At 33.3% G+C, this 12,247-nt stretch overlaps 1 protein-coding gene and 1 long non-coding RNA gene across 4 annotated transcripts; one reads left to right on the top strand and one right to left on the bottom strand.

The window, feature by feature from the left end:
* Nucleotides 1-1,834: 1,834 nt before the first annotated feature.
* LOC132804926 (putative disease resistance protein At1g50180) lies at nucleotides 1,835-3,428 on the bottom strand. Its single transcript, XM_060819334.1, has one exon. The coding sequence runs from the start codon at nucleotides 3,137-3,139 to the stop codon at nucleotides 1,850-1,852; it is 1,290 nt and encodes a 429-aa protein (XP_060675317.1). The 5' UTR covers nucleotides 3,140-3,428; the 3' UTR covers nucleotides 1,835-1,849.
* A 4,338-nt stretch (nucleotides 3,429-7,766) lies between these two features.
* Nucleotides 7,767-11,587, top strand: LOC107413300 (uncharacterized). 3 transcript variants are annotated; one of them, XR_007239973.2, is made up of 4 exons: nucleotides 7,767-7,975; nucleotides 8,172-8,336; nucleotides 8,833-8,907; nucleotides 9,008-11,587. It is a non-coding gene; the product is annotated as an uncharacterized LOC107413300 (long non-coding RNA). The 3 variants fall into 3 exon arrangements; XR_009640284.1 differs by having other exon boundaries at nucleotides 8,833-11,587; XR_009640285.1 differs by having other exon boundaries at nucleotides 7,767-7,979; nucleotides 8,833-11,587.
* The last annotated feature ends 660 nt before the right edge of the window (nucleotides 11,588-12,247 follow it).

The raw sequence follows: 12,247 nt of genomic DNA, 5'->3' as shown, positions 1-12,247 counted from the left end.
TTCAAGCTCAAGAAAGATGGCAGCGGAAGGGTGGAGAAACACAAAGCCCGATTGGTGGTCAAAGGATTTCTTCAGAAGAAAGGAATTGACTTTGATGAGATTTTTTCACCAGTGGTAAAAATGACTTCAATTCGAGTCATTTTTGGTTTAGTAGCAAGTCTAAACCTAGAGCTTGAACAGATGGATGTGAAGACAGCATTTCTTCACGGTGATTTATATGAAGAAATCTACATGGAGCAGCCAGAAGGATTTGAGGTTTCAGGGAAAGAAAACCTCGTATGCAAGCTAAAGAAGAGCTTGTATGGCCTCAAACAAGCACCAAGACAATGGTACAAGAAGTTTGACTCGTTTATGGTGAGTCAAGACTATAAAAGGACTGCAGCAAACCAGTGTGTTTATATTCAAAAATTTTCAGGTGGAAACTTCATTGCACTTTTGCTATATGTGGACGACATGTTGATCGTTGGACAAGATGCAATGAAGATTAGTAAGCTGAAGAAAGAATTGTCTAAGTCTTTTGATATGAAAGACTTAGGACCAGCTCAACAAATTTTGGGAATGCAAATAATCCGAGACAGGAAGAATAGAAGGTTATGGCTATCTCAAGAGAAGTATGTTGAACGGGTGATAAAGAGATTCAACATGGATAAAGCCAAACCGGTCAGCATTCCACTTGCAAATCATTTCAAGTTGAGTAAGAAGTTGTGCCCCTCATCCAAAGAAGAGATAGAGGAGATGGCTTCAGTACCATATTCTTCAGCGGTAGGAAGTCTGATGTATGCAATGGTGTGTACCAGACCAGACATTGCTCACGCAGTAGGTGTTGTGAGCAGATTTCTTTCAAATCCTGGAAAGAAACACTGGGAAGCAGTCAAATGGATTCTCAGGTATCTTAAAGGTACATCGAAGCTGTGCTTGTGCTACGGGGGAGGTGATCCAATCTTAGAAGGCTATACAGATGCAGATATGGCCGGAGACCCTGATAATAGAAAGTCTACATCAGGTTATCTCTACACTTTTGCAGGGGGAGCTGTGTCATGGCAGTCAAGATTGCAGAAATGTGTTGCTTTATCCACTACTGAAGCAGAGTACATTGCCGCAGCAGAAGCGGGTAAGGAAATGTTGTGGTTAAAGCGTTTTCTCACAGAATTGGGCATCAAGCAAGAAGACTACAAGATACATTGTGATAACCAAAGTGCCATGAATTTGAGCAAAAACTCAATGTATCATTCCCGTACAAAGCACATTGACATCCGCTATCATTGGATACGCGAAGTAATAGATCAACAGTTGCTGAAACTGATGAAGATCCACACAAAAGAGAATCCAGCAGATATGCTAACAAAAGTTGTTGCTCAAGAGAAGCTGAAGCTATGCAGAGACATAGCTGGAATAAATGGCAGATGACCATCAGTTTTAAATGCGGCTGGAGGGGGAGAATTGTGAAGTCCAGCCGCACCAACCACACAACCTCACCAACCACAGCCTCACCAACCACAGCCACCATTGTTGACAGCCACCATTGTTGACACCATTGTGGGCTAAGATGTTGAAAATTATGGCCTTGTAAGCCTATAAATAGGCTCCTTACCGTTGCATGAAAACAAAGCCAAGAGAGCAATCTCAATCCTCCCAAGTGAGGAGAATTGAGAGAAAACTCCAAGAGAAAGTTGTTTAAGTTCCAGAGAGAACTTGAGAGAAGAGTGAGCAATTCCAGAGAGAATTGGAGAGTGCAGAGAGAGGTTCCACGAGAGAATCCTCCATGAGAGAAGTTTTTATTTTTGTATTCTATTTTTAAGAGATTAATAGAATTCTTTTATTTTCTTCTCATATTTCTTCTCTAAAGTGGTCAGAGAACCACAACATGATTCACCCCTTCATATTGTTGTCTTGATTGCATTTTGTTCAAGTTTGAATTCACGTCTCTCATCACCTTCTTCCATTCTTCCAACGTAGCTTTTCTACTCAACAAGCCTCCAAGCACAACAACAGCAAGAGGAAGTCCTGCACATTTTTTAGCCATCTCCTTTCCTAAGTTCTCATACTCTGGTGGACAACCATGGGCATCCACAATATCTCTTGGAAATGCTTTCCGTTTAAGAAGCTCCCAACTCTCTTCAAATGTCAACAAAGGTGGTTCAACTTGGCAGCTCCGTGGATCAGCAGCTGAGGCTACGTCCCTATTGCGTGTGGTAAACAGAATTTTGCTTCCCTTCTTTCCTTTCGGAAAAGCACGCTTTAAAAAATCCCAAGCCTCAATCTTCCAAATATCATCAAGAACCACAAGAAATCGCTTCTCTTTCAGCTTATCGTTGAGCGAATCAATTAGCTCATGATCTGGCAAAGCATTCAAAAACTCCCTCTCTTTTTTCTTTCGTTCTGAAATATCTCTGGCAGAATTAATTCTTTCAAATTTCATGTTTTCATTTGGAGAACCAATTTGGATGAAGATGTCAATCAAAACATCCCTTAGCACATATTGTTGAGATATAAAAACCCAAGCAGAGCAATCAAACTTTTGTTTAACACATTTAAATACTTTCTTGGCAAGAGTGGTCTTACCTAAACCACCCATACCCACTACAGAGACAACGCACAGCCGGTCTTCCTCCTTAGTCAACTCTTCTGTTAAGGCGCTGGTGCTACTCTTCAAGCTTACAACATCATTATCGCCATCATCATCATTTGGAGATGATCTTCTCAAATGCCGCTGCAGATCCACAATGGAACTCGTCCCCTCTCCAACAGCAGATACGAATCCATAAATTGGCATGCTTGTGTTTATTATGTTTTGTATTCTAGCGCGGACAGAGTTGATCTGGGGTCGAATTCTTTTATTATGAAAAGCTTTGATGCAAGAGGAGTCAACTTTGAGGATGTAGGTATCGATAACATCCTCAGCTTCAGAAGCCACATGTTTGACTTGGCGTACCAACTCTTCGAGGTGTTGGTCATGTTCTTGCTTGGAGTCTGCTGCTTTTATGAGGCCCTGAAGGGACTTCAAGTCGTTTTGCAAGACCTCCACATCCTCTCTCACACTGCTCAAGGAAGCGGCTTCATAGATGAGAAGGTCAGTGATTCTTTGGACTGTTTGGGATACAGCGGACTCTGCAAATTTCGATAACAAAAATTCTGCCATCTTCTTCTTCTTCTTCTTGCAGAGAAGATATTGTTAGCAGAAGTGTGTTTGCGGTAAATTGGAAGGGGAATTTGTTTTGTAAGAAGCTAAAAAGAGACCTGATGAGACACGTAGAAGATGTGGTCCACCGAGAAGCCAAATTAAAGTGGAAGATGAAAGCCAAATTACAGCTTGCTTTGCTAGCTGCATGGGACTTTCATGTTTCTTTGTTTATTCCAAAATGTGAAATAAATTTTACTTTCACCCTGCCCCAAAAATAATAATAATTAATAATTAATAATTTAATTACTCGTCAATTATAAACTATTTGTGTAATGTGAACTTGCCAGAGCATTCCCACGAGCAAGCACGTGCTACCAATTTGTAATAATGTTGTTTAATGTGCTGTTTTTTATTTTTTGTCATTTTTGATAGTTGTTTTAGAAAACATTATTTTTTATCATCTTTTCATCAAATTTTGTTCTAAATTGTTTGGAAAATATTTGTATAGACATATATTAGAAAGTGATAAAGCAGACCAAAAAGCAACAAAAAGGAACCCAAGGGTGCAGATGATGGATGTACGTGGAAAAAGAAAGATGAATAGCTGTTCAGTTCAGATAACATATTTAATGTTATTATTATATTTGAAGCATTGTTTCCTAGAAATAGTTAGCTGGGTCCACCACTAATGTTGAATTTACATGAAATTTCCCTCAGCTAGGCCTACCACAATCTTTGTTCATCATTTCAAAATCGCCGAGAGGAAAAAATATATATAATAAATAAATAAATAAATAAAAAGAAATAAAAATCTTTCTTCCGTTCATAGAACTATGACCTCTGGCTACTTAGTTTTTGCTTTGTGTAAGATCATACCATTGAGTCCAAATATAATCTGAGAACATTACCAATTAGATTATTACTAAATATCCATTACCCAAAAAAAAGAAATAATAATAATAGGAAATCGTTAGTCTGGTAGAATATTCTTATTGGTTGACTATCTTGGGGTTTACTTCTTTTGTCGGAATTCAATCTGGATTGGCTGATCCATTTGGAAATTCCTCAAATCGGTTACATACAGTTAGGTAGTCGTCTCCTATTTTTTTTTTTGAAATGTAGTCGTCACCTCTTTTCTGCTTGAAGACAGCAAAAAACATCTCAAATATGATTTATTTTCACACCCATATATTTGCTGAAGTATCCAAAAAGGAAGTGGATATTTTTCGATCACTTTTAATGATAAATATTTTGGTATTATTTTTAAAATGTAGAATTGATATAAACTCTTCGATAATAAATACAAATACTATTCCCAAATTTAGCATCACTTTTTTTTTAATAGTAAATATGAAAAAATAACAATATCCAATTTCAAATTATAATTAATTAAATTGTATTTCTTTAATAACGTGATCCACCACCCAAAAAAATGATTCATTGTCAAATTTTTACTTTTACAATATTTTAAGAGTGGTGCTATTTCCACCGTTGAAATTTCTTTTCCCACTGCTCTTTTCTATGAAATTACTAAAAACTCCTCTTATTTTTTGTTATTATATTTTAAAAAATTTAAGTTATTTTCTGTTATGATATTCAAAAAAAAAAAAAAAAAATTCCATTGGCATGGAACGAGTTTCAAAAACTAAAAGCTCTATAATCAACGATGAACGAGAAAGATATGAGAATCAAGGTTGGGAATTTTGGATTTTTGAGGCTTTTGGTATTTCAAGAAACTTTGTTTACTTCATCTGGGCTTGTTTGGATAGGTCCTCAGGGTACACTGGAATATATGGACCCCATTTATCATCTATTGTTCTTGCAATGACATGTTATCTATACAAGAATTTTGTGGTAATGGTTCAGTAAGAAAAAAAAGCTACTTTTGATAATGGGATCTTGGTGGAAGAGAAGGCCAAATTAGTGCCACATGTCGCCAGAGGTCCAATTGTTCGACAAATCAAGAAACTAAAGCTGGGAAGTGTTGAAGAACTATTATGCGAGAGACCCATTAAAGGAAATAGGTCAAGTTTTTGAAGGTGTTCGATCATGCCCAGATTGGGCAGGAATTTGTCAGCGATGCGATGAAGAAGAAGCCAGTATAAAATCTTAAAAAATCAAACTGAAAAAAAAAAAAACAAAAAAAAAAAGGGAAAGGACTTATTTGTAATTTTGAAAAAATTACAGGGGGAAAGGTAATTCTAATTGTGTAAATAGCAACACTCTATTTTAATTGGTGTCATATTTGGCACCAGATTTGAGATTTCAATTTTGAGCCAAAATGGGGAGAAATGCAAAATTATTGGAGTGGCACTGGGGATCTTTAGCTTTGCCAAAATAAACTTTTTTTTTTAATTTTTTAATTTTATTTTTTATGAAATCTTTAGCTTCCCGTGTGTTGGAATTCTTTTAGAACAATTATAAAAGCATTTTAAATGACAAATTACATTTTACTATTTCCTTTTCAATGATAAATACCAAATCAATATTAGATTTTGACATTACTTTTTCAATAATATATGCTAAAAAATAACATTAATAAATATATATTTTATTTAATCATATTATTTTACTTTATCTATTAAAAAATGTTTAAGTTAGATCCCACTTCTTTAACTTTAACAATTAAAAAAATTAAAAAATAAAAAATAAAAATTATATTATTTAATAGTGTAAATCTCACAGATTTTGATTTTATTGTAGTATGGTCTACTATTACAAAATGCCAATTGCATTTTTGTGTCAAATTTAGCACCAAAAAAATGCTATTGACATTTTATGCAATATGCTATTGAAGCACACAAAGAACACAACTGTATTATTTTTTAGCATATCAATGAAAAAATGCAATGCCATTGAAGATGCTCTAGATTCCCATAATAATGCTAATTCATTTGCAATTGCTAAATTACCAACTAAAAGTTTATACTATTAGAAGTTAAGGGCTAAATAACTAAGGTACAATCTTGTGTTATAGTGCTCGTGTTCTTGCTCCTCCACTTTGTGCATTCTTGTTTATATTTTCTTTTCCTATTTTATTTCTTAACATTTTTTTTTCTAACTTTATTGGACAACTTTGCCTTTTTTGGTTTTTTTTTTTTTTTCTTCCTACTTTGCAACAATCTACATATGAAAAACAAAGGATAATTTATTTGTACTTAAAATTTAACATCAGAATATTAATTGAGAAATTATTTTTAAAAAAATGAAAAAAGAAAAGATTAAGGCTTCCCTTAAAGATGATACATCTTTGTTTTATTTATTTATTTATTTATTTTTGGGTGAAGATATCTTTGTTTTTAAGAAGGTGTAGATTTTCGCAATGCTAGTTCATCATCGGTCCCTGGAGTACTCGTAGTAATGAGCATTGAAGATGGTCATGAAACTGTGACAGGATTATGCGAATTGGATCCTGTATGAGTAAAACTAACTAAATTTTACACTTCTGTATTTGGTGCCCATATAGTAGAAATAGCACTATATGGTTACATTATTGTTATTCGTCATCATCAATTCATGTCCAAGTGAGGTTTCAAGAGCTAGCAAGAACTCCTCAGCGACACATCCCATAGGGAAATAACTTTTTAGCTTTTTATGTTATTTTGGATGGCGTAAAATTGTTTGTATTGTAATAAGTTTGCTTCGGGCATGGAGTGACTTGCAATTAATTTAGTGTGAATTTCTATTTTACATAATTTTTAGTTTTCAAATGTAATTGTCAAAATGTGTTCATCAAATTAAACAAGTAACTGTCTTTATGTTCTAAGATATAATGTCCTAAGATATATATATACCTAGACAAGCATATATTCATCTATGTAGTTACTGGTATTTATAATGTTCCATAACAAGTAATGTATTCCTAATCTATTGTATGATATAAATTTTGAATAATATTCGATAAAAAAAATCTAAAATATAATTTATAAAAACATGGATTAATAAAAAATTATATATGAAAAATCGATCATTATTAAATCATTAATATAGATGTTAAAAAACTTTTTAAACAATCAAATTTTTCTAGTTCAAAAATTGGAGGTTTTTGGGATGAGCTATCAAGCCGGGAAGAGAAACTTTCATAGGACATTTTATAACTCTATGTCGTTAAAACATATTTGTTTGCTTTGAACTATTCATTTGCACACATTTAGCAAGTAGTGATGGCTTTTTTTATTGTCAACTTGATCATGTAGTCAAGAGTTAGTTCTATATTTGAAATTTCGATGGGATGTTTCAGAATTTTAGTTCTAATGTGATTTTTTTTTTTTTTATTGTAAGTTCAATATATCTTGATATTAATAAATCAATGTATATAATTTTAAAATCAAACTAAACAGTTTTATATGCAGTTGAAAACTTGTGTTACTCCTAAATCAACCAAAAAAAAAAAAAAAGAAAAAAAAAGGGCATATATATAAATATATGTCGGCACTTTTTTAACGTGTAAAAAACTATGAAAATGATTATTTCTTAAAAAACCTTGGTTAATCCAATTTCTTAAAAAATCGTATCCCCTTTATAGATGTTTGCACACATATGTGTATATTTTATTACAACTTTGGTAAAAGGAGTTTTCACCCATATCAACATTTAAATCTTGGGAAGTGAACTACCGGTCTAAACCTACAATTACAAAATCCAGCATATCCAATGCAAAAAGGGCAAAAAAAGAAAAAAAAAACAACAACAACAAACGAAAAAAAGTCAGTTTTTTATGATTATTATTTTCTTTTGTGAGAAAAAAGAAAAAAGGAAAAAAAAAAAAAAAAAAAAAAGGTTTTGCAATAACCTCGGCTGCTGAAACTAGTCGAACGCTTGGCCCTGTGACCAAGAAACCATGAGGACGACGAGGTGGGTGAGAATTCTATTAGTCTTCCATTACTTCTTTTCCAGTAAATTACACAAATAATCCTTTATTAGTTTTTTTTTTTCCCCTTTTTTGTTTTTTCTTTGGTACATTTACAATTTGATTTTTTTTTTTTTCCTACAATTTTTACTTACAAGATTATTCCCTTCATAACACAATATGATTTTGGTTGTTGACCAGAAATTTTAAAAAAGAAAAAAATTTCTAGTAGCACAAACAGATCAATATGTATATATGGAAGTCCATTGAAGTGTATAGTGATTGGTTGCAAGGCTGATTCTTTGGGATGAAGAAGGATATTTGTACTTATCGAAGTAGTCAGAGCCCAGATGTCTTTACCAAAGGGTATCCTCTTGGCTAATTATGTTTAGTTATGGATTTATCTTCCTTCCTTTTCTCGTTCTTTGATCAACTTCTAAAATTTTCTTTCAAAACTAATAAAAAAAAAAATGCAAGAGAAAGCAGGTTTGTTCCTTTCATATAAATTTTTCATTTTCTTTATCCTCAACCCTCAAGTGGGTTATCACTTTATATATATGCTTTGTTTGCTTGCATATTTTGTTCCTAACTCCTATAATATTGCTAATACATTCCTGGAAAAAGCAGATGCACCCAAGAAGCTTTGAATACTTGTCAATTAAAGTTTGAACTCTACATCAAACAATACTACTACTACATAAATCCCAATTTCCCTGGAAACTACTATGTTTTGTTACTAATTTCTGTTATCTGTCTAAGTAGATTATCAAAACTACCATTAAGATCAGTTTATGTAAGACATTTAACGAATGTTTCAACTTATTTTCAAACTTGTTTTCTGACCACGTCCTTTACTTTGCAGAATCCAACTGGAATTTCTTTGTAAGAAAGATGCAGGATAAATCATATGGCAACAAGTACAACTGCGTTGTCTCAGGTTTAACTTTCTGTGTCAGTATATGATGAAATCGCACCTTTCATTTTTCATTTTCTTTTTCTTTCTTTATGTTTTATATTCTTTTTGTGTTTGATCGCAGATGCTGCTCTGTTAGCATTTAAAGTAAATGCTATCCATAGCTATAGGGAGTGTACTGACATAGTAGATGGATTAGCAAATAGAGAAACTCTTATACATGATGGAATATGCTTCTGATGGAGCGTTATTTTATCTATTAGATATCTTTGATTTTGAATAGTCCTTTTGTACTAGCTCTTACTTGTAAAATGGAAGAAACCTTTATGTAACCGCACACAAAGTGACGTAGTAGAATATTTTTGTAGCATTGGATTGGAAAAGTTCATCCTTAGGCCAACTAGCCTGTTAAATTATTTTAGCTTATCGATGACTCAAAAAAAGCAAAACCACAAAAAAAGAAAAAGAAAAGAACAAGGTAATGGGAAACTTGCATCATTGGATGGACATTGCAGAATATCAAATTCTTATTCCATTTAGTATAAATTTTGTGTTCAAAATTATTTGCTTACCTCTGTGTGAGTAAAATAACTTTCTGATTCCAGTAGCGTTCAACTGATTAGTATTGTTTGTGATCATCTTAAATTAGTATACTAATGTATAATACATTTGTTGATTTTTTTTATATGCAAGTTTGGGTATGTATAATTCATTTGTTGACTTTTTATATGCGCATGTTTGGGTTTGTTGTGACTGTGCATTAGCTCTTGTGTCTGTGTACATGCATACGTAGAAAGACACACAGTGAACCGGTATCTAAATAATTTCTGGCTCCATGGAAATAATTTCACTATACGTACACAGACACATACAAGTGTTCTTCAATAGACATAGTAACGAGCATTGAAAATGTGCAAAAAGTAGTTTTCTTCTTGACAGCTACTCACACGTTGTTGCTTTCATCAACCCAAGTCCAAATGAGGGTTTCATTTTTGTACCCTACATTGAGGGCTAAACTCTGCAACTACATCCATAAAGCTAAATAACCTTTTTATTTTTTTAAAAAAAATTTGCTGATGAAAAATTGTCCGTGTTGGAAGTTTTCTTTGGTGATGGAGTAACTTGCAATTCAATTATATTGATGAACTTTTAGTTTACATAATCTTTCAAATTTAATTGTTAAAACGAAAGGAAAATGCTTGTGCATTGTATCATATTTCTGTTATGTTGGCTAACTATGGTTTTCTATATGGATACAATTTTCTTCAATATAAACTAATAAAAAATGCAAAAGAAACAAACTCTACTCCTTGCATTAAAAATTTTCTTTCGTACAAAATGTTTAGATTTAAACGTAGGATTTACTATTTGATTAATGCTCTTTGTATATGCTTGTTTCATTGCTCTTTTTGTACCATGCCATATTCCTGGAAATAGCAGAGCCACTAATGCATCTCTGAATACTTGTCAATTTAAAATTTAATATCTACCTGAACCGCCCATACCAACTATGGACATAATGCGTAGTTGATCTACCTTCTTAACTCAATTGCGTCTTCAAAGCCATTGTGCTTGCCTCGGAGCTTATCACATCATCTTTTCGGTTGGTGATGTAGCCATTAATCCCCTTTCCATCAAAAACATAAATTTGCATGATATAGGTGACTTTGAGCGTTGTTGCAGTTCTTGAACCAAGAATTTGAGAGAAGACTAAGAAAACTCTAAGAATCCTAAGAGAAAAAAAGAGAAACTTTGAGAGAAAATGAGAGAATTTGAGAGAAAATTCTTCTGTTGTACTAATTTCTGTAAAATTGCTTACATTACAAGCTTCTTAACTAACTATTTATACAAATCTGTTATAACTGCTTTATACAAGAAAACAAGAAATACGTGTAAGTAATATAAACAACAAGCTGTTGAGCTGAGCTGGCAACTTCTTCAGTTAAGCTGAGCTGTCATCTTCTCCATAGCTTCCACACGTGTATGTAATGTATAAACAGCATGTTGTTGAGCTGTGCTGGCAAGCTCTTTAGTTGAGCTGAGCTGTCATCATCTCCATAGCTTCAACAAGCCTTGCCCGAATAGACATGATTTGGTCTTGGATTCCATTGAGATAATAAGAAATTTGATGCATCTAGCATGGAGAGGAAGTAACTTTGACAATGAAGGTGTCGATAACATCCTCCACATCAGAATTAAGCTACATCTCTGACTTGTCTTCCCAAGTCTCGGAGACGATGCATCCTGTTCTTGCTTGCTCTCTGCATCTTTCAAGAAGCCGGAAATGCGCTGCAGTTCATCTTGCAACAGAACCACATCCTCCTCCACATTTTTCAACGGAGCTGCTTCATGGATGAGAATGTAGGAGAGTCTTTGGATTGCTAGGTATACGATGGACGTGCCATTGTTGTGAAAAGTACTAATTAACTTGGAGTTCAGTTAGATGTGCCTGTGGAAGACAATACTGAACACCACATTGTACATATAAATACACATACATATAGAATCACCATTCACCAAACCATTAGAAATTCATATCCCACATCGTCCAAGAAAATAAAAAATCCTCCATCCCACTACTATGTACAAGGATTTGTATAAGTCAACCCGACATTGCAACGTGCGAGAAATTATTAAGAAAGGCCTCGCAGCAGTTTCGGACATTCTTAGTGGAATAAATGCCCATTAAGCTGGTTCCTTCGAATACCCCAAAAAACAAGAAAAAAAACACAAAAAAAAAATGTTGGTTCTTTTACTGGCAGAGAAATGATTAATGGGAAATTTGAAATTATGCATGCATGGCACGTTTAATTATGAAATATAACGTTTCAAAAAAAAAAAAAAAAAAAAAAAGGTATGAAGTACGAATACATTGAAAGCACGTTGTAGACTGTTTCTGAGTTAATTTCGATATCTTCTAATTAGGATGTCTTTTTAATTTTTTTTAATTAAGATTTTATTGTTTTAATGTGAATACATGTAATTTTTAACCTGTATAACAATTATTATTATTTTTATCAAAGTCTTTATATCTGTAAAGTTACTCACATTTTCAGAGAAGAGAATGCTATTTACCTGATTTTTGTGATGCATCGCATTTGGGATAATTTGTTGGTGGATCCTTCATTCTGTTTTTGTAATAAATAGTTTATGGGGTTTCTTATTGTCTTTTGTATGTGGATTATTTTTTTTGTTTCCTTTTTTGTGGTTTTTTAATCTCGTAGTAGTTGTTGGAAGTTTTCCCTGCTGGAGTTTCTATTCTTTCTGGTTTTAATGAGGCCGAGGAATGTTGTTTCAGGACAAGGGAAGTTTGTATCAGGGTCTTTGTTGCCCCTGTTGAACATTTTTTCTATTTATTTTTCTT

Source organism: Ziziphus jujuba, chromosome 8, assembly GCF_031755915.1.
Source record: "Ziziphus jujuba cultivar Dongzao chromosome 8, ASM3175591v1".
NCBI lineage: Eukaryota > Viridiplantae > Streptophyta > Magnoliopsida > Rosales > Rhamnaceae > Ziziphus > Ziziphus jujuba.
Note: the sequence above shows the minus strand (reverse complement) of the source record. Positions and strands in the feature narration are given on the sequence as shown.

Coding starts and splice junctions, on each gene's coding strand:
- LOC132804926 (XM_060819334.1), bottom strand. CDS start 3,139: ATGGCAGAATTTTTGTTATCGAAATTTGCAGAGTCCGCTGTATCCCAA.